At 36.0% G+C, this 23,475-nt stretch overlaps 1 protein-coding gene across 2 annotated transcripts in view; it reads left to right on the plus strand.

Annotated features, from left to right (window-relative positions):
* The window catches only part of MLLT3 (MLLT3 super elongation complex subunit), a 273,307-nt gene that overhangs the window by 149,060 nt on the left and 100,772 nt on the right, over window positions 1-23,475 (plus strand). For both annotated transcript variants that reach the window (XM_081261892.1, XM_081261893.1), the window contains exons 3-4: window positions 8,907-8,989; window positions 17,872-18,015. In XM_081261892.1, the coding sequence (XP_081118018.1) occupies window positions 8,907-8,989; window positions 17,872-18,015 (227 nt within the window). The remainder of the gene's footprint in view (window positions 1-8,906; window positions 8,990-17,871; window positions 18,016-23,475) is intronic.

Consider the following 23,475-nt stretch of genomic DNA (forward strand, 5'->3'; position numbering starts at 1 on the left):
CTGAAACACTGCAGAGATGGAGGGTTTCCTGGAACAGTTCGAAATCTTGCTTTACAGTGGGGAGATACTGGACTTTCTCTGGTTTAATTGAGAAGACGGAACGATTGTTGCACTGAACAGGAACCACATTCCTATGTGCACACTGTAAAAACAAAAGTCATCGTATTTGCATTCCCCTCATTCTGTCTTTGTTTTAATGTTTAATGGAGCTTAAATCAATTACAATACTTAGGATCTGCTATCTCTATGTCAAATGCCCAAAAAAAAAAAAAAAAAAAAAAAGTAGAGTCCGTAAGATGCTGAAAAGAAGTTTTGTTCTTAACCCTTCCTCTAATGTTAGGTCACTTTTGAATGCTTTCTTGGAAGCATTTATTTTTTGTATTGAAAAGGGAATAAAGCTACACAGGCAAAAAGAAAAAGAAGAGGAAATAAAGCAAACATTAATTGAGAAGAGAAAAATTAAATAGATCATTCTCTTTGGGTGAATCATCAGTTTTTGCTATTTCTGTGACTTAGGTTGTAGTGGTCTCAGGCTAATTTTTTTAAATTGGAAATGAGTTTTCATTTAATATTATCTGACTGTTTTATAATACCTTGCCATTTCTGTCACCTGAATACAGTTGTTCTCTGCATTTGTAAGAGGATACTTAAAGGGTCAGAATCACAAAAGGGATTGCATTGCTGTGGGGGAGAATATGGGCATAGTACATTTAAAAGCAACTGTGTTAATCAGCTTAGTGACCAAAATACCAGAAAAACTTAGAGGAGGAAAAGTTCCCTTTGCTCACAGTTTCAGGTGTCTCAGTGCATGGTTCCTGATGCTGTTGCTGTGGGTCCAAGGTGAGGCAGCACCTCATGGCAGAAGGGCATTGCAGAGGAGAGCTGTTCACTTTGCGGTCACGAGGGAGCAGACAGAGAGAGGTAGGGTGGGAGGAACCAGGCAGACAGATGAAATCCCAACAGGTATGCCCCCCAGTAACCTACTTCCTCCAGCCATATCTCACCCGACTATAGTTACCACCCAGTAATCCTTCAAATTATCAATCCTCCAAATGGATTCATCCACTGATTAGATTATAGCGCTCAGAGTCTAACGATGTCACCTTCTGTGTATTAGCACAGAAGCTTTCAGGTAACACCTTATTTTCAAACCTCTACATTGACTCTTCAGTTGGAAAATAACCTTTTCATATGAACATATATGTTTGAGAAAATTGGAACTTCTCCACTCCAGTATTTTGAATGTCATCACTCTTGTAAAGTTTTCCTTTTGCTCCGGCACCATGTAAACTTTTTCTCATAGCAGTATTTCTTTAGCTTTCACTTGTGATCTTTCCTTTTCTTAAATTGTACTTTAAAATATGCTGCTTTTTTTGGTGGTTATTCCTTGGTTCAGATGCTTCCTTCTGTGTGTGTTTAGGAACTCTGAAATTTCAAGGGGCAGATTTAAAAAGAAGAAGAAGAAGGCTGTCATTTAAAATTAGGTTATACAAATTCCCAAGAATTATATCTCCTAAGAAAATTTTTCTAATGAGGAATCATTACTTTCTTGGGAGATCCTAGCATTGGGAAATTTTAAGTTATGGGAAATGAGGTTGTGAAATGATAAAGCCAAACCCGTGTGGGGATTAAATGGCAAATTCAGAATGGAAGAAAGGTGCAATTGGGAAATATGTAGGTAGGAGCAACTGCCCTCATCTCAATTGGAAAGGAAAAGCCGGGGAGGGGACTAAGTCAGGGTAGAAGCTTTGGGTAAGGTTAGGCTTTTCTTGGATTGTTTATATGTCTTCCTCTGTAAACGACATAAATATTATTGTTTCTTTTCTGCCAGGTCAACCTGTTCCTCCCCCCCTTTTTCCAAGGTCTCAGTTTAAATGTCACCTTCTCACAGAAGGACTATGATTCTAAACCCCATTCTCCTGGCCTACCAGCCTGTTTTATTTTTACCATAGCACTTATTAGTCAATGCTGTTTTATTTTCATGTAGCCCTAATTACTCAGATGCTTTTGAAACTAAAGATATTGAATTGTTGGCCCTCTAAATAAAAAGTAATACTAATGTTAGCTGTAGTTGGGCCAAACATAACACAGGGAAATCTGTGTAAGGCAATGCCAGAGGACTGTCCCAAGGGTTTTAACCTTTTTTTTTTTTTAAACAGAAATCATAAGGTGGTTCTTTTAGGACATTGAACCTTTTATATATTTCATAATAGAATAAAAAACCTCTGAGAAGATCTGTATTTCAAAGAATCATTTTTCAGATGTAGTAGTGCACACTGAAATGAAGGTGTTCCTGCCAGTATAGGGAGTTCTTCATTACCTCCCTAGAGGATCACTTTCCATGTAGCAAATGTAGCTTTTCCAGAGGACCTTCTGAAATAGGACTGTTTTGCCTAAGATTTAACTTTTAAAAAATGGTAATCTCCTTGGGATAGAAAGGTCAAGATTTTTTTGTCTGAAAAACTCTCCATAAAATAATTAGGTCTGTCTCTAGGTTGAACTTCCTCTGAAGATGTAGTCTTGCTATTTCCCATCAAATTAGCCTGGAAATGTATTTCCACTGGGCTAATCATTTGAAGCAGTTCCACATACTAAGTATATAGGGAACTTGGGGCAAGTTGCTAGGAGAATGCCAATCAGTTTTAGTGAAAGATGGAAACTTGAAGAATTATTTAAATTTCCTAACAATTCATATTGTTATCTAGTCTTGATCAGTTTCTGTGTTTTACTGGCTCATTTGTTGCAAAATCCTTCAAGAAATTATTATGAAAGTCGTCCTGTTTTAATATTATAATCCTAGTCCTGCAAGAGGAAGCATATTGATTTAAACTCAGCTGCATCAATAATCCTTATTTTATTTGTGCAGTCCATCTTCCCCACCTGTACCTGCATTTATGAATATATGTGACAAAAGATGCTCTATATAGCTATATGCTTTATTTGTATTATCTTTCTTAATTCCTGTGCTCGTACTTTCTGCTTCCCACTAGGCTTTGTATACTCAACTGCCAGGTTGTAACATATCTTTTTTTGGAGCTTAGGTTAAAGTTATGTTTCAGTAATTCAATTCAACTTCATAAGTGGTGCACTTGGTTCTGGGATGAAAGGAGTCCCAAGACAAAGCCTAACCCTTGGAAGCTCAGAATTAAGTAGGGTCAAGGGGGCCTCCATGGTATCAGGTACAGTAGAACTAGTTAATTTGATACAATGAGAGAGAGAGAGAGAAAAATTGAATCCAGAAAAGATAAGCTACCATTTTTGTTTTGCAGTATTGGCAGAAAGCTCTCCAAAGAAGATGTTGTTTGGGTTTGGTCTTTGTGTGACTCTGGAAGAGATAGACTAAGGATGCACAGCTACTCCACTAGCTAACTGTATCTAGTTTGTATCATTAAAATTTTATGAAAGTTATAGAGTTAGCTTGTTTTGATACAGTTATTTATTGCATAGGAAACAATTTAGGATTTCAGAAGTATGTTTGCCTTTTAAAAGTCAACAAGGTAATAAGCTCAACATAATTCAAAATTTGTTTTATCTTGAATCCTTTTTCAGGAAAACGAAGGCAGTAATAAAACATAAAGGGGGAAAACAATTTTTGTTGTTTTTCAGAAATGGGCTGAACAGAAGCAATTGTAAATCTCTGTGTGTGTGTTTGTGTGCACGCATGCACGCGCGTGCGCACACACACACAGACACACACACACACACACACACACTTATAAAAATAAAAACAAAACCCAACTGTTGATTTTTGTTCTTTCCAAAATGTCATGAGTGTAAAGGCTGAGGCCATGTTTAGTGGCAGTGTGGTGAGCAACCCCCTGCTGCTCAGACTTCTAGACGCTGGCCCTAGACTTGCAGACGCTGGTGCAGCACTGTTTGGGACAGTGAGATGGGCTGTGCAGGACCCTGTTTTCCCTATTCCTGGGGGCTCTGATGTGGTGGAACTGAAGCGGGAAGGGAAGGAGTCCAAAAATGCTCAAGCTGGAAGGGACAATTGGCACAAAGCAGTGGTAATAACCAGTCTATATATAGAGAGAGTTTGGTGTGTTTCCTTCCTGAAGGGCTGCATGCAGTAAATAAAGTAAACCAATAATTATCAATGGGCCAGTGAGCCATGTCTTTACAAAAGTATTCAGATGGGCATAAATCACAGTGGCTTAGCAAACAGAAGTAAGGGATGCTCCAGAGAAGAATCTACCAACTGTTTACCTGAGAATTAGGGGAAAAACTTGTTGCCTAATGATCTTTCTTAAGCTTAAAAAGAGGTCTTACAGATCTGCTAGAAGGTTTTTAGTTTAAATTGTCTTTTATTTATTTGGTACCCCAAGTCCACCCTATTAATTAATTAAATTTTTTTTGTATATATAATTTATTGTATCAGTACAAATTAATTTATTAATCTAAGGAGCATTTAGTTTTTGGTACCAAGCATAGCTCTGTATCAAATATTTTTCTCCTAGAGGAGAACATTAAAAATCCCAGTAAATAATGCTTATTTATTAATAAGTAAGAGTCTGACTTATTTTGGGTTAACCAAATTCTGACCTTTTTTTTTCTTATTTTTTTTTTCTTGTGTATGTTTTTTTTTAAAATGTCAATACTAAATTGTTAATGGTCAGTGTATGTGGTTAGCATTATGCCACATATATTTTTGGATCTATATTGTGTTTACTATTTTGAAAAGCTGTTTTAGGGAAGTAAAGTCCAATTATTTATTTTTTTGCAAAAATAAATGAATTTTGGATATCATGTCCTGATAGATCACTGGTGCACATGATTACTTGGTAGAGAGTTTCAGAAATGTGGCCCAGTTAGAGCCTTGGAGTACATGCATGGTGAAGTATGGACGGAGAGCAGAGGGGAGCTGTTGTTACTTATGGCTCCAGAATGTCAGATTCTGAATGGCCTTAGGGGTCTTCCAACCCAAATGGTTAACTCAGTTGCCTAAAACATAGTACTGTGCAAGTTATATAACTAGTTCCGCTTTGGGTATTAAGTTGTCAAGAGACAACTCCTCTGTGGCAACTCTGTATTACTTGTACCAGTGTTTTCGAATTCATGTTGATTACAGGGAGTTTTCAGAAGAGTTTGGTGGATGTTAGTTCATCACTGCTATTGGGAAGGCAGTGTCAGTGGCAAAGGCAAATCAATGGAGGGGAACATGAATCTTTAAAAAAAAAAACTCAACAAACACTTGAATACCTATTATTTGACTCAGTTTCAGTGCCAGGAATCACAGATGTGAAAGATGATACAGTTGCTTCCTCATGGGGCTCAGAGTCTGTTGGAGGAGGCTAGGAGGTAAACGAGGTTATCTGCCTACCTGTTAAGTGCAACTGGAGAAGGTTGGAAGAGGAACAAGGGAGATGTTCAGAAAGACCTAATATCTGGCTGGATTTTGTCAGAGAAATAAAAGCAGCCAGTGATTTCTGTGGAATCAATAGGCATAGGTTTAAGAATCAATAGTAATCCTCCCATTTTATGTCCGTTGAAAATTTACGAGTCTTTCTATATGTGAGTATCCCTTTAGTAACTCTAGATTTGGCCATTTATTACATGGATATTAAGGACAGTCTGGTTTTTTGAATGCATTTTTTATTTGTTCTAATTGTGATTATTTTATTTTGGTACTGGATTGAACCCAGGGGCTCTTTACTACTGAGCCATATCCCCATCCCTTTTTACTTTTCATTTTGAGACAGGATCTGACTAAGTTGTAAGGCTGGCCTCGAACTTGTGATCCTCCCACCTTAGCTACAGCATCAGGTGAGGATTATCTGATTCTTGAGCAGTCAAGCTTTAGAATATTAAAATTGAGGGGTTTGGTATGTTTAGTTCTCATAAATTTAACACATGGCTAGTGATCACAGAAAATGGATTCTCAATGAAGAAAGAAAAGAGTTGCTGTGTGAAAGAAGGTGGCCCTTCCCAAATACAACTGTGTTTAAAAATGAGTGCTTTATGTCTAAAGCAATGGCTAAAACATCATTTAGTTCTTAACTCCCCCCCACACCTTTTTTTTTTTGAAAGAACTAGCTCAGCAGATCATATTGATTCTGATTATAAGATATCCAAATAAATAAATTCCCGATTTGACTTTCTTCAGATTAGACCGGTAAATTTATGTGACCATTGTTACTGATTTTCTGAAATGTTTATTGTATATAAAGTTTTACTGTTTGTTTCTTATTAAGAATGCAGGGTGCTTTACATACATTGTTCATTGTTATTGATGAAAACATTGTACTTAAAAATAATTGAGGTATGAGTTGGTAAACATTTTTCTTATAAAATCAGACCTCTATAGAGTATTAATACATAGCAGATCATTTCCTTTAGGGGGTGGAAAAAATCCAAGACCTTCAACTCTAAGATGTGCTCACTAACAGCTGTTTCCTATAATAGGAGCAATTTGCATGCAGAACAGAGAAAATGAATTATACAAAAGGGTGTATAGAGGAATAGCTGTAACTTCTTTGGCATGTGCAGCAGCCCACAAAATAAACTTCCTTCAGATGACATTGGCATGATTAATCCCAAGCAACCTGGACACTAAAACTGCTGTTCTCTGTAGCCTGGAAGTGCCATGGGTGTAACTCTAGCCACTCAGTTGGCGTGGGGTGGGGCTGCTCTGTGCATTTAGTGGGCATCTCCCCACCCAGTGCTTAGTGAATTTGAATATTCATGACAAGTTGGCAGGTGGTCAGTGGATATAAGACTGACAGTTACTCCAATAGGTTATTAGATCAACCTATAAGGTTAAAGCAGAATGGCTTCTTCCTGAATTACTTCTAATATCAGTTAGGGGAAAATTTCCTAAGGTTGGTCAGACATCAAAATCTTGCCTTCCATGCACCTTTTGTAACCGGATGGATACTTGGAGCATGTCTAAACCATTTTCATTGTACATTATCAACATCCCTTTTTGTAATAAAAATACCACGTTTGTAGTACTCTCCATAGAGTTTCCTTGCGTATTCTACCCATGCTTGCAGGTGGTGGATGGTGTTATCTCCCTGTTAAAGGGAAAGGCATTGGAAGCTATCTAGAGACTTATCCGTTGAGGGCCAGAGACTGAGTATTCTTATCTAAATCCAGTTCCTCTACTTGCTTTCTCCTTTAGATTTTCAAGGTTTCATGGTGACTGCATGTTTTAGGGATAGATTTCCTCTCTCACATGAGTCACTGATTGAGAAGTTCACTGTGCCAGGCTCTGTGCTATGTCTTTTATGCATATCACAAAGTCCCATTGGGCTGCTAGACAAAGTATCATAGATTGGGTGGCTTATAAAACAACAGAAACTGATTTCTCACAATCGTGGTGACTGGAAGTCTGAGATCAGGGTGCCAGCATTGTTGGGTTTTAGCGAGGATCCTTCTCAGGGCTATAGACTCCTGTCTTTTTCCTTCTCATGTAGTGGAAGAGGCCAGAGAGCTCTTTGGGGTCTCTTTTTAAGGGGACTAAACCCTTTCAAAAGGGCTCTACCCTAATTACCTTATCACCTCCCATAGGCCCCATCTCCAATATTGTTTCCATCAAAGGTTAAGGGGTCAACATATGAATTTTGAGAGGACACGAACATCCACTTTATAACTGCCACATGCCAGTCTGCTTAATCTTCATATTGTCAGGAAGAGGAAACTTTGCAGAGGTAGCTTGGAGTTTGAGGTGGATCACAGATTGGCAGTCAGAGCTCTTGACATACTATCTTCCTGAGATAAACATTTTTTTTTTCTGTCCTTGAGGGAGGGAATGGAAGTTAGCAGGTGAGAGTCTTGACTATATGGTCAGAAGAAGCTCTGCTGAGTGATTCAGTTAATGCTCTGGTGAAGGGGGGTGAGGTAAAAGGAGAAGGGATGGTAGTACTAGAAGGTCCTTATGAAGAAATTGGGATTTGAATTGCACAAAGAATACTGAGTATTTCAAGGTGTAGTGGAAGGAACAGCAGGAGGACTGGGAACAGGTGGGAGGTGACAAAGAGAAGCCTGGGAAGGTAAGCTGGGGCAGCTGCAGAGGACTTGACATACCAGAGTCTATGGCCTTGTTTTTTAATTTTACTGAATATATATATGGTTTTTACTTTGTGAAACTACAAAACTGTAGTCCTAACCTGAATAACAAAACTGTAGTCTTAACCTGGATAATTAAAATTGGCTTCTGATTGATTTTGGTTGAATGAAAATTTTAGTGGGATGAAATCTTAGCTTCCTAGGATCTCTCTCATTCCCCAAGAGCTTACCTAATAGTTTTGCTTCCTTCTAACTCCATAAGAAATGCAGATGCCTTATTGTTTGTTATATATTCTTGTGAAGTGATTAGATTTTAAGTGTTTGTATGTTTACCAGTATTTCAATACTTTACTTTTTTGGAGGGTGCGGGTAATGAATTTTAATGGGCATCAATAAAGATGATGGACTGTGGGTTGGCGATTTCTTAAGGAAGGAGGCTGGCATAGACATCAGGGCATCTCAAACAAGTGAGCAGTTTAGGTAGAGAGTGTTTTGTATCTAAGCCCAGATATAGGACTTTTGTTAGGAAATTTGTCATTATTTTCAAGCTTTGAGCCAAACGAGCTATCTTTAATTTACCTAAGGCTTTAGAGCAGGTGATAACAACTGAAGTCCACTCATTAATGATCATAGTTGCTTGATGAGCTATGCTCCACCAAGATCTCAATAAATCACTTACAGGTTTGCTCAAGATAGGAAAAATTATTGTTGCAGATGCTAGAGAAGAAATAAAGACTACAAAAGACAGTCAACCATGGGACTGATAAGGAGTTGTGAAAACTGGGGGTGATCTAGATATAGAATGGGATTTCTTTCTTTCTTTTTATTTTTTTTGAAAGAAGAATGTCTTTTGTCTATTATTCTCATCTTTCCTATTCTCTTTTTTAATGTTGCAGTGTGCAAAGATCCACCTTACAAAGTAGAAGAATCTGGGTATGCTGGTTTCATTTTGCCAATTGAGGTTTATTTTAAAAACAAGGTATGTAATCTTTACCCATTAATCTCTCAGAAGATCCTCCTTTCACCAAATGTTTAAAATGATGTTGACTTGTAAACACTTCTATGACTTGATGATTTTAAAATAAATTAAACTTGTCTTCCTAGAATTTTGGCTATCATTACTCTTAATCATGGTAGAGGTAACTATGAAAAGATAATTTCAGTGATATGAAGTAAAATTATATGAAATTCATCAAGTATTCCTTTTTAATAGAAGAGTGATTACCATGTTGCACAAGATTGATATGTTTTGGTAAAATAGGAAAGAGGAATTATGGTTTTTCAGTGAAATGCTCCTTTTCTCATTTCATACTTCTAGAATTTTTGAGGCTTACAAAGAATAATCTCAAGTCATCTTTAGGTAATACCTACACACGTATGCAGTAATTTCAACTAGAGACATAATGAATTCTACTGGAATCGAAAGTTTTCAACAGTACCTATGTGACAGAGTATACTGACTATATAATATTGAATAAATTGTCCAGCTTCTCTAGGGCTACTTTTCTCATTTATAAAATGGGGAGATAAGATTGTTTACCTCATAAGGTGGCTATAAGGATTACATAAAATGATTACTCTAAAATTTTTAAAGTGTCTAGAACAATGCCTCCTGTATAACTAAATACCTAATAAATTCTAGTATTTTTAATCATACTGTTCGTTATTTTTCTTCCAAAGGTATTATAGTTTTTATATGCCCTGAAGTGAGAAAATTCACTTGAAAAAAAAAAAAGGAATTAAGCAAATACAGTTTCATCTTATTCAAGCCAGTGCTCCATAAAATGTGGTTCTTGGGATGGCATCAGCATTATTACCCAAGAGCAAGTCAGAAAAGAGATTCTCAGAATCTACCCAGATCCAGAGCATCAGAACCTCTGGTGTGCAACCTACAGACATGCATATTTAGCAGTCCTTTGAATGATTCTGATGCTCAGTAAAAGATGAAAATCAAAGATAAGCCACTCTGTACAGTACCTGCCACTGGAACAGTGTCCCACTGGCTTTTTATATGCAAGGCTCACTTTGAAATCAGTGAAGATTGTTTTCTGCTGAAGAGATAATTACTTTTAATTAATTTATATTAACACTGTCCTAAGAATGACAAGATGGATTTTATTTTTCATACCCTATCTCTTTATGTACCACATTTCTGTGGCACCATATTTCTGTAAACCTTCTACCCAATTAGTTGGGGTTTCTTTATTATTGGTGACATATTAGACAGTAACGTTTCTCCATAGCTCAGCATTCAAGTGCTTACTTGACAGTATGCTGATATGTATGTTATTTTGTTTAAGATTTGTAAAAATGACTTTAAAAACTTTTTAGAAGTAAGTACCACTAACCCTACTTTACAGGGAAGGAAACCAAGTTATGGAGAATTTGAGTAGCTAATCCAAGATCTCACATAGTTACAGTGTTAAAATCAGATTTTTGATCTAGATCTTTCTCTCCATTGGCTCTACTAAACATTTCTGCCTCAAAAATAATGTTTGCTAGAATAATTACCATATTTCAAAGTGGTTACAACACTGAGTTGTTCATATATCTCTCATCAAATAAGAATTTGTTGAAATACATTGATATTTGCATTTATATTAATACACTGATCTATTTTTTTTCTTCTTCTCATTTCAAACTGAATTTCCCTTAAACTTTTGGCTTTCTTTTTTTTCTTGTTAAAAAAAAAAACCTTATGATATAATTTACTTACCATAAAACTCACCCTTTTAAAGTTCACCGCATGGTGGTTTTTGGTATATTCACAGAGTTGTGCAACCATCACCACTAATTTCAGAACATTTTTATCACCCCATAAAGAAACACTGTACCCATTAACATTCATTTCTCATTCTGTCTTCCAGTCCCTAGTATCCATTAATCTGTTTCTTTTCTTTATAGGCTTTCCTCTTCTGGACATTTTATATAAATGGAACTATAAATATGTGGCCTTTTGTGTCTGGTTTCTTTCACTTAAATATGTTGTCAGGGTTTATCCATGTTGTAGGATATATCAGTACTTATTTGTTCTTAAAACTGAATAATATTCCATTGTATAAATATGTCACGTTTTGTTTTTTCATTTGTAAGTTTGGCTGTTGGACTTGTTTCTACTTTTTGATGATTATGAGTAATGCTGATAATGAATATTCATTTACAAGTTTTTGTGTGGACATATGTTTTCAAATCTCCTGAGTATATACCTACATAGAACTGTTTGGCCATATGGTAATTCTGTGTTTAATTTTTTGAGGGATTGTTAAACTGTTTTCCAAAGTGACTGTCCCATTTTTCATTCCTATTAGCAATGTATGAAGGTTCTAATTTCTCCAACACTTGTTAACTTTCCATGTTTCCTTTTGACTATGGTCATCTTAATGTGTGTAAAGTGGTATCTCCTTTTAGCTTTGTGTTTTTTTTGATGACTTAAGATGTTGAACATCTTCATATACTTATTGTCTGTTTGCTTATATTTGTTAGAGAAATGAATAATCTTTTTCCCATTTTACAGTGTATTTTTAATTTAAGTGGTTTTATTTATGAGAAGAAATTCAGAGCCTTTTTCTTAGCCCTACCTTTTAAAAATATTTTGGAAGTTTGATGAAGATCATATGATGCTTTTCTTTCTTCTTGTCACATTATATCCAGTGTTTCAATTTCATCTAGGGATTGGGTTATACTTTAGGAAGAATCTAGCCCTCTAAGCCCAAAAGTTTTGACTCAAAGAAATCAGAGGATAAGCAACTAGGATCTCTTGAGGTGGACTGACTGCATGGTTATGGATAAAACTCTCTTTCATCATCTGAGGTTGACATTTTTTCCAGCTTCAGTTTGAAAACAGTAGTGTAGTGACATCTTTTACTTTTTTTGTTTATAGCTTTTCTGGTCATTTTTATAAAATCTATTTTTTTAATTACCCACCTTTTTACTGTATATAAATATCTGGAACCTTTCCATACACTAGAATTAAAAAAAAATCAATGAAGAATGAAGAGGCACCATGTATTATTTCTTACCTTCCCACTGCTACTTCAAACTCATGGAGCAGAATAAAAAGCAAATTATAATGAAGACACTGAAAGCACTTGTACCCGTGACTTAGACACATTTACTTTATGAGGGATGTTGGTTTCTTAAAATATGAAAGAAGAAAGAGGCACATGAGATAGAAGCAGTTCTTCCTTTGTTATAGACGTTTAGACTGAATGCCATTAAGAGCATTTCTCTGTTTAGTATTTAAATTTGTTTATTTTCTGGTTTTAGGTTTTCCTTAAGATTTCATACTTAATAATTATTGCTATTTTCACATGAGCATAATGAGACATACACATTTTTCAGTGTTTATAATTTAAAAATGTTAGGATCTTCTTAGTGGGCCATATGTAAATATTTGGATTAATAAATGGGACTTAATAACACGTAATATCATACAGTACTTAAGTCTCAGAATATGGTGATAATCTGAGTTGTAGAAGTAAATACATAAAAATGTGTGGATACATATATATACATATATAATACATATATATTTGGTTGTGATAGCATTGATGTATGTTTTTTAAAATCAATGAGATGAGTAAATGGTATTTTGGAAATGCACATATGTGATATAAGAGCATGTGTCAGAATAACAGTAGAGGAATTTAAAGGCATTGGTTACTGGGGGAGGAGAAGGAGAAGCTTTTATCTACACAATTTTTTTTTTTTTTTTTTAAAGAAAGCGTTAGCCTGGCATGGTGAAACATGCCTGTAATCCCAATGACCCAGGTGACTGAGACAGGAAGTTTGCAAGTTCAAGGCCAGCCTCAGCAATTTAGCAAGACCCTATCTCAAAATTAAGAAAAAAAAAGAAAAGAAAAAAAAAGGACTGGTATTGTAGCTCAGAATACCCCTGGGTTCAGTCCTCAGTATCAACAACAACAACAGCAAAACAAAACAACAACAACAACAACAACAACAAATTTAAGAAGGAAGTAAAGCAAATTTAGTGAAAGAGTTCTTTTAATCTCAGTGGTGAGTACTTGGATATAGTATTTTAAGTACTTTTTATATGTTACTGATTTTTTAAAATAAATATATTTTTATTGTAATTGGACATAACACCTTTATTTTATTTTTTTTATGTGATGCTGAGGATCGAACCCAGTGCCTCGAACGTGCTAGGCGAGTGGAGTGCTCTACCACTGAGCCACAACCCCAGCCCTTGTTACTGACTTTTTTTAATCAATCAAAAAGAAATTCTTATTTTGCCACCCCTTTTAATTTATCTTAAGCCTCTTAGAAACAAGCTTTTTTTTTTCTCTCTCCTGTATTTCAGAAAATACAGAATATTGTATTTTTTTTTCTGTATTGGATCTCTGAGTTGGGTGTGTTTTTTAATAATTTTATTGTGGTAAAAATACAACATCATCTCTGAGCAGATTTTAAGTGTGCCTTGCTGTTGATTGAAGGTGCAGTGTCTGCAACAGACCTTTCATGCTCATTCACATTATTTAATTGAAACTTCATGCTTGTTGATTAATAACTCCTATTTCCACTTTCACACAGCTTCTGCTAACTAGTCTTCCAGTCTTACATTTTATGAATTTGGTGACTATTTTAGATACCTTATATAAGTGGAATCGTGCAACATTTGTCTCTGGTGTCTGTTTTATTTCACTTAACGTGATGTCCTCCAGGTCCAAGGGGATATATTTCTTGTTTCTCTTCCTACTGAAATGATTCAGTGGTAAAAATTTAGTAGGTCTAGACTCTAGTTCCAGAATGTTTATTTTATTTCTCTTGAGCATTTATCATTTTCTTTATTATAGAAGTTTGTCCTACTCTTTCCTGAAGAGTGAGCATCCATTACAGTAATGGTTTACTAAAAAGTATTTAGAATTTTCCTAGGAGAGAGGAAGCAGCCCAGCGTGTTCCCCATGATGCTGGGAGAGCCCCCACGGCTGCAAGTTGTGTCTGCCAGCCTGCCCTGCCTCCCTGCCTCAGTTTTGTGCTTGTCCTCGTCTTTGATCATTTATTTGAGCTGTGGAGACGAGAGCAGGTTGAGTGTCATTCCTTCTCTTGAGTTTAGTGTGTTTAGTCTGTCTTATTTTGTATTTGTGCTAAACAAAATCAGCCTGAGAGTCACGTTTCAGAAACTAAGAACTAACGGGCACCCTGGAACATAATTCACCCTGGCACTTTAGGTTTGAAAGGCTCCTATGCTTCTCTCTTTTAGTCTGTTTTCAGAAAAAGCACATGACTAAATATCAAGGACTGAAACTCCTGCATCATGAGAGGGGTGATGTGATGCCAAAACCAGATTTCCACCTGTAGGAGATGCATTAGTTTTATATATAGAACAAATACATGTTTCTTATTTGAACTTTGAAGAAGAATCTTTGCTGAGGATCATATTGATATAATATATAGACATTTGTCCTCTAAAAGAAGATGCCCCATTGGCCAAAACACAAGTTTATGGGTACTTTTTCCTTACTCAAAAACAAACTTTAAAATTATACTGGGATTCATAGCGAGTCACTTTCTACAGTCCTGACTCTTAGTTTTATTGAAAAGCAATGGCTTTTTTGTTTATTTGTTTTAAACTGTTGAAAGCTATAACCTAAAGTTGTTATTACCTCATTCTTTTTCTGCTGTTACTTAGTTATATTCATTATTTTTCTTTTTAAAAAAGCATACAGGAGTATGTGTTCATCTAGTAAAAGTATATAGAATGAAATTTAGGAGTTTTATTTCCTTGATTCCATTTCAAGATTGTTAAATGTTTAGTATAGCTTTTCTAGATTTCCCCTATGCATTTGCACAGATTTAAAAAATGTCAATGGTGGGGGTACAGTATTTCATACTTCAGTATTTTTCTGTGATTTACCTTTAATTTACTTAGCAATAAGCCTTGCCAAGTCAGAATTTTGAAATATCTGAATGTTATTTATTCCATGGTGATGATATAGATCATTAAGAATTTATTGTTGTTGTTATAAACAATACTATTATAAACATTTGAACCCATATTTGAGGTTTTTTTTTCCATTTTAAAGCTCAAATTTTGTTAGTTACTACAAAACACAGGTTTTACTGCTTAACATAAAAGTAAGGACACATTATCTTTTCTGTGAATACTGAATTCTAATAAATAGGACAATCTTAGAATAAATTATTCTGATAATAAAATCCTTGAAATAGAATTATTAGCTTTTTAAAATAAGCATTTATAGAACACCTGGGCATATCTGAGTATTTCTGTGGAAGGATTCTTAGGAGTAGAATTACGGAGTCAAGCATCATTGGTATTTAGTATGTTGCTAGATATTACCAAAATATCTAACAAAAAGGCCTTATCAATTTATACTCCCAATTACAAAGCAGACGATTGCCCTCCTTTTACATTGACTGTCTTACAATTGACAGGAAAATAAGACAAAAGTATTCATAATTTAATGTGATAATTGCATTAATATGGGAATGCCTAATTCAAATTGTATTGGGAGTTTAGGAAGACTTTCTGGAGGAGTTTGCTTTAACTGGATCTTGAATAATGAGTTCTCGTTAACCAGGCAAAGGAGGGGAGTGTGCTGGGAGGGAAGACATTGTAGTCATGGTGAGCACATGGCGGAATCATTGAGATAATATGATGACGTACTGCAAGTGCTTCAAAATTGTGGAAGGAAAGGGTGTAATAACAGAAATACAGTGGAGGTGGTAAAAGGCAATGCTGGCCATTCCAAGGAAGTAGGATTACATCGTAGACAATGATGAGCCTTTAAAGGCTTTTTTTTTTTTTTTTTAAATCAATGGAAAGGTTGGTTTTTGTGTTAGAAAAGTCACTGGCATCATTGTGGGAAGTAGAATAAAGCAAGTTCAAAAGCAACAGAGACTGGGCGAGGAACGGTGAAGAAATAAGCTAAGGCTGTGGTCATGGTGGCTAGAGATTGGTGGGTAGATGTGAGAGTTCATGAGGAACTAATAGCACGTAGTTAGGATTGCTGTTTGCTAAGACATAGAGTATAGGAGAAAGGATGATTTAAGTAATCTGTGAGTTTCGCGTTGCTGCAGGTCACCTATGGAAGGTGCTCATGGCAGTGGATTGAGAGCTGAGCAGGAGATTCTGCCAGGGGAGACACTGTCACATAGTTAAAACTGATCCTGTCATTGGGTGTCTTCTTCCTTGGAAACTTGTGGAAAGATAAAGTACATTTAAGGGTCAATGAAGAAAGAAGAGAAGCCTGTGAGAAGGAATGGCCAGTTAACCATGAGGAAAACCAGTAGAGAATGGCATTCTGATAAGAGTTGGGAGGGGTGTGTTTCATGCCAGACTGCATGGCAGTGAAGAGGGCGTGAGGAAATGTGGAGGCTTTTGCTTTGGGGAAGCTGGGATAAGGAGATAGAAACCATGAATTTGTAGTAGATAATGCTTATATAATTTGACAGTTTAGGTGTAAGACTTTTGAGTCCAGTGAATTGCATTCAGATCACTTTGTTCCATCATGTTAGTCAAACAACAACAAAACTGAGCTCCCAACTCTCCCCACGGAGAGCTGGGAGAATAAAATGAGATGAATGTTCAAATACATATTAGTTACATGTGTTATCTGCAATCTTCATTTCACCTTGGAGAGTTAAAAAAATTACTGTGTAGAGAGGGTTGATAAATGTTTGCATGCCACCACACCCAGCTTTGTCTTCCTGTTTCGGTATTCAGGAAAATGCTATTCTTTATTCATGGTACAGATACGCTGCATTTCTGCTATGTGCAGGCACTAAACTAATTGTCAAGGGTACAATTCATACTTTGTTCCTACTTTCAGTAATCTTATGATACAGCAGGGTAAATGTAGATAATACGACAATTATTCTAAGATGTGGCAGAAATAAGAGGGAGATACACAGCAAAGGAGAGGCTGTGGGGAGTTGGGGGTGGGACTCAGTGAAGCCTTTCCCAAGTGAAACCTGAGTGGAGAAGGATTTGAATACTTCCAGGTAAAGCAGGAGGTGGAGGAACAGAGATAAGCAATAAAATAATAATGTAGAGCAGAGTGAACTTAGAACATGGGTAGGTATTGAGAGGCAATTAGCAATAACATATTGCTGGACCAATAGATGGGCAGAAAGGATGTGGTGGGATAAGAATCCAGGAGCTGGGTCACAGCATCCCCTATATGTCAATCAAGTCAGTTTAGAATTTTACCCTAATGGCCACTGGATGCTGTTAAAATTTTAACCAGGGAGTAAAAATGCATAGATTTTTGTTTTATGTAGATAATTTTGAAGCCTGAATGAGGAATCCTGAAGTAGGAAGACCTAGTAGAGGAGGGAGTTTATAGTAGTTTGGACAATGAGTAAGAGCATGGCAGTAGGAGTTAGAGAGCTTGTTCAAGGAATACGTAGGAGAGAAAATGGCAGACTTAGATGATAGGCGTGGAGGGTTGGGAGGCTTTGTTGGTAGCATTGCACACTTGAGAGATTGTGGGGAAGATGATGGGTTGATTATTTTTGGATTTCCCTTAATAAAAGAAACCAATTTATCAGATATTTTAATTTTGTTTTGTATGGAATTCCATAAGAAAATTTTTCAGTTCTACTGCTATAGCTGTTAAGAGTCTTGACCTTTCCTCTTCCCTATGAGGATTAAATCTTTGTTTTAAATTTCTATTTTTGTCTTACTTGTCTTTCTTTTTTTCTTCAGTATATAATTTTTAGTTGTTGATGGACCTTTATTCTATTTTTTTATTTATTTGTTTGTTTATTTGCAGAACTAAGAATTGAACCTAGCGCCTCACACATGCTAGGTAAGCACTCTACCACTGAGCCACAACCCCAGCTCCTTAACTCGTCTTTCTTAATTTTTTAATTCTATAGGAAGAACCTAAGAAAGTCCGCTTTGATTATGACTTATTCCTGCATCTTGAAGGCCATCCACCAGTGAATCACCTCCGCTGTGAAAAGCTAACTTTCAACAACCCCACAGAGGATTTTAGAAGAAAGTTGCTGAAGGCAGGAGGGGTAAGTGGCACTCCTTTGTGAAAAGCCCTCCTATTAAAAAAAACAACTTGCTAGTGTGTTAAGAAGTATGATAGTGTTTTCAGAGAGGTAATAGAGATGAAGTACCTTAATGGTTTAGCTGTGGATTCAGTATGGGAAGAAGTAGGCAAACAATATTTTAGTGGGTGTGGGTCTGAAATTACATTGTTGGTTAGAACAGCCTTAAGATCTATGCAGTTCAAATTATTTTGATGACAGCCCAAAGCAAGAAACATTAAACTGTCTTCAATTAGGGAAAAAAATACTTTCTGAAACTTTTTATGTTAGTTATAGAAACTTTGGGGGAATAGTTGAAAGTCACATTAAAAATTATATAAAAGGTATATATAAAAATGATATAAAAGTTCTTGTTCATAGTTTCTTGATCACAATTAGTAGGAAAAAAAGGGGCACATTCACTCCTATGTTTGTGTAATTTAAATGTATATTTTTATTTGAATTGTATTATGTAAACAGTGAATTTTTATTTTTGTGATAATGGTAACAAAGGTGTGGTTAATTTTTCACCTTGTGATTTGACTTGTTTGGACTAAATATATTGTAAGCAGAAACATTTACTTGCACCCAAGTCACTTGTACAGACTAATGGTATTGATTGGTCAAAATCTGTTTTATGTAATGTCATCGACACTATCAACCCCTACTTCAGATGAACTTCCTTTGTTGTCTCATATGGATAATTCATGCCCTATCTAATTTTGAAATTTGTTCATTACTCTAGGATCTTCTTCACTTAGGTGTTGTTTTCCCACACTTAGTTTTTTGGGAAGGTTTTTGTTTAGTTTTATATCCATGAAATTATCATTTTCTGTAAGCATACGTAGACCATAATCTATGAAGTTGTTCTCTTCACTGTTATTACCTGAGGGCTTTAGAGGAAAGAGTCAAGAACAACCACTTAGTGAACCTCAGGAAAGCTATGGAACTACTAAAGTGCATGTGAAGTACTGTAAGTACTTTTACTATGTTCATTCTTCTCTGTAGCATATGTCAGTAAATCATGAGTTAAATAAGTATTGGTGGGTCAGCTGCAGAACAGAACCACCACTTATTCTGTGGGAAAAATGCATCTTTGTGAAAAAAAAAAGTGGGCTTTTGGAAGACAAATTATTTTCGAATTTGGGACTTGGATTCTTATGAAGGGAGCTGTTTTAAAAACTAACCCTATTTTATTCCTTTAATTGTTTTCAAGAGCACAATGCTGATACTCTTTACTTGTGGCTGTTTCCTTGACAATCATCTGGTCCATTTTTAAAAACCCAAGCACCCTGATTATTTTACTTTGTTATGAGTGTGGCATGTTGTGTTTCCCGTTGTCTCTATGTTGTTGGGTAGGTAATTTGAGTGTGTGTGTGAATTATGGGACTTGAGTACATCAAGCTTCTGATAAGGGTCTCAGAGAAAAGTAAATATGACGCAAGAACTTTTAAAAACAACCACTTAGTCCCAGGGCACTCACAGGTTACTTGTGAGCGGGAGGAGAGGTTAGAGGTCAGTGATAATGCAGTAGAGTGCAGTGCCACACGTCTATGAGGCCTCTCCACGATTGCTTGTCTTTTGCTCTGTGTAGAATGATCCTCCTTGACTTCTGACTTTCCTTCTTTGTGTTTCTTTAAGTGATATTTGAAGCCTGCAGATATTTTCCGATTAGACTTTGTGTCTTGACAACTGTAAAATAATAAGTTCGAAATGTGAAATATTCCAACCACACTAATTTGACATATTTTATAAGTAGTTCATGGGGGCTGATTGCAGTGAATTTTGTAGTAAAAAAAAAATTAGAAATTCATTTGAAGTTGGGGAATCTCATAGATTCTTCCCATTCATTTCAATGGGAAGATTAAGGTTACCTTTGATAGAAATGTGAAAAGCCATCAATGGAGTAATACACTTTTTTGGCTTACTTAGATTTTTGACATATATTTATCTGATATTTATACATTTACCATTGTCTTAATATTAATGCAGCCTCTCGGTGTTGCTAACTTTTGAATCACTTTGGTTTTATTTGAAATTTTCTGTCCATGACTATGTCTATTCAGATACTTTGTGTGTGTGTGTGTGTTTTGTATGTGTGTGTGTGTGTTTGTGTGTGTGTTGGGGCCAGTATTTTGGGATGGAGAGGGAATGCTGTGTTTTTTTTTTTAAACCTAAATATTACATGTGTGACATAGACATATGTGTTCTAGCTTTAAAGGGGAAAAAAAAACCCAACTCAACCTCTTCTTCATATACACAGGGTGTGATCCTTATGTACAGCCGAGGAATGAGTGGAATAACCCTGGTGTTTGGCTCTGGTTCCTTCTCTTTCAATTTTTTTTCTTTTGAACCAAAAGTGCATAGCACTATGAACATTGAACTTGGCTTTTCTAGAGATCAGAAAGATTGTTTTTAGAGCTGGCAGCCTCTTACCAAAAAATGCTTTTCAACTCTCAGATGGAAATGATTCCAAAGAAATTTGCCAGAAGAATCTCAAGAAGTTGCAGTTTCTTTTCTGCTTTATAATCTATAAACCTATAGGTACATGACAATTATTTTCTCCCACTGGATTTCCTTTTGTTAATGTCATAACTATCTAAACAGTTTCCAAAAAATGTCAATGTACTTCACCCGTATAAAAAATGCACCTTATACCCTTCTATTGAGTAACTCTGTAATATTAAGGGTATCTTTGCTTTAAAAGGGGGGAAAAAAGCTTTCACGAGCCAGGTCAATTTGGACTTAAACATTATTTTCTGAGTCGATTGAAATACAGAATTATTTCTTTTACAGGACCCTGAAGGTAATGTTCTCTAAATTAGTGACCTCATTGGAGGTTGCTGGGGAAATTGTGGATTTGGTTTAGAACCTAGCCCCTGTTAGCTCTTGTAAAGATAAGACAGAGGGCAGTAGTTAAGAAATGGAAAGGAACAAATTAGAGCTTCTCGTAAAAATTATTTAATATATTTATAATTTTTATTTATATTTATTTTGTATCATTATTAAAGGGTGGAGTGAACAATAAACTTTTGAGGGTAAGACTGATATAATTTATTTATTCTTGAATTTTAAGCAGAAGGACCAAACCTACTTCATGGAGAAGCCCCTCTCTGTTCCACCTGAAGTATTTCTACTTATTTCTCATTTTATTTATTTATTTTTATTTCTCATTTTAAAAAAGGAACTAATGGATTCTTTTTAGACCAATGATTCTCAAATTGTGTTGATCAGGATGATATGATTAAAGGATTTGAGATTATGCTAGATGGCTCTCTACTATCTATTCACTTATCATCTTCTTAGTAGCTGCAATTCAGTCTTGTAGAAAAACAATGTGGAAAAATTTAGTATCCCTTACTCCTACATTGTATTGGCAAAACAAAGATATATATTAGCGATTGCATGTCATTTCACTAAAATTGATTGTTCTATTAACTTGTTTCTGAATTTCTGATTAGGAGGGAATATTATAACAATTGGTAAAGATTTGAAGTCAGGCAGATTTAGGTAAAAACCTCATGTCTTTTATCTTCAAGCTGGGCTGTCCTGTAAAAGTTGCTGCATCTTGTGGAAATCTTGGTTATCAGCTGTGAAATGGATGTGGTGGTATTTTCCTCATAGGGGATGTGATGATGTGTGGCATATAGTAATTACCTAACACCTTAGCTCTTTTCGCCATGATTACTAGTTTAGAAGATAAACAGAAGTTATTTTCTTTATATCAAGCACTCAAAGTCATAGCAAAAAGTATTGCTATTTAGTGTAAGCTACTCAACATGTACTCTCAGCATCAGACAGTGTGATCTACGTACGTTGAAGCACCCTGAAGGACCATGTTGTATTTAAGGAAGACTAACTTATAGTGTCTTTCTTCAAAGAGTTTACACTCTGGGTGTCTGCATTTTGTTTGTATAAAGTATAACTTCAATTCTGTTTGAAATATCCTTTTTAAGATATAAGTTTTAACTAGGAAAATTAGTGATTTATTATTATTAATTCCAAATTCCTGGCAGGTGTGAGAGGCTCTGAAAGCTCTGCTGCCTTAGGAGATTGCTCATTTGTCATGTCCAGGAAGGTAGTTCTGTCCTTATGCTCCTATGAAGAAAGTACAAAACGCCAAGCATCTTTAGAGAACCAACTTTGCTTTATAGCTGCTCTGCCTCCCCGCACCCACCCCGCTTTTGGCCTGGAAGTCAAATGGTCTGCCTTGCTTCTGTTCTTTGTGGAGTGATGGTAGGGTATTGGCCAGCCAAGCGGCCTGCCTTTGTGACTTCCTTCTTTCCTTCCTCCCTTCCTTCCTCCTTTCCTTCTTTCTTCCCTCCCCCTCCGTTTCTTCCTCTTTACCTTCTTCCCTCTCTCCCATCCTTCCTCCCTCCCTCCCTTCCTTTTTTTCTCCTCTTCTTCTTCCCTCCCTCAATTAAACAGGGCAAAGTCTAAACATGTTGTTCAGTCTATTTCTGCATCACTGGCAAGCAGTTAATTTTAAGGACTGAAAATTAAAACTAACCACAGCAGTTGTTAAAGCCAGGGTTTCTATAGGCAGAAATCCAATTCTGTTCAGACACCACCTGTTTCAATAGGACATTTCAGATGCCCATTTGGCAAGATTTGCTGAAGACATGGGGAACATGCTTTCAGTCTGTATTAAGTCTGTAGCATAATGCAGTACTGCTTCTCCAAGTGACAGTTACATTTATATGTGATTTCTTTTTGCAGGAAATAAATTGGAATTTTTCTCAAACCCTGCTTATTATGAAGTGAAATTCACTTTCCACCAAGGGGTTTTGGTTTCTAAAGGGCCAAAGGGATCTTATGATAAGGAGCTTTCACTAATGCAACTCTGTCAAGCTGTGTGAACATGACATTATATTGCAAAGATCTGGAAAGAACCTGTGTTAGTGTGGTTCAGCATTTTCTTTGTAGGAGAGTTTAGAACACTTCTAAATTCTAAACCATGCAGATACTTTCATTCCTGCACAAATTTTAATTTTTTTAAATAAGTAAATGCACACGGTACAAAATGATATACAGTTGAGCCTTTCTGTAGGCCACCAGTAATACCACAGCAAGTAACCTCAAATGTGGTTCTTTGTGTTCATGGATGAGTATGTATGTAGGATAAATTCCTAGGAATAGAATTGTGGTTCTAAGGCAAAGTGGCATTTAAATTTTGGTAGACATTCCAAATTTACCACTAAAGAGTTTATAGTACTCTATGCTTGCACTAACGATGTATGAGATGCCCGCTTTGCCTAATTCTCTGTAGTGATTTCCACCCCCCCACCCCTCAGGCTGGTGGATGGAAATGGTATCTCATTTTTAATTCACATTTCTCTTATGACTGATGATGAGCAACTTTTCATATGCTTAAAAAGCCATTTTCATTTCCTTCCAAAGACCACATTTTAATGTATTTTAAATTGGAAATATTCTAAGTGTTTC

This window comes from Spermophilus citellus, assembly GCF_964194105.1.
Source record: "Spermophilus citellus genome assembly, chromosome: 2".
Classification (NCBI taxonomy): Eukaryota; Metazoa; Chordata; class Mammalia; order Rodentia; family Sciuridae; genus Spermophilus; species Spermophilus citellus.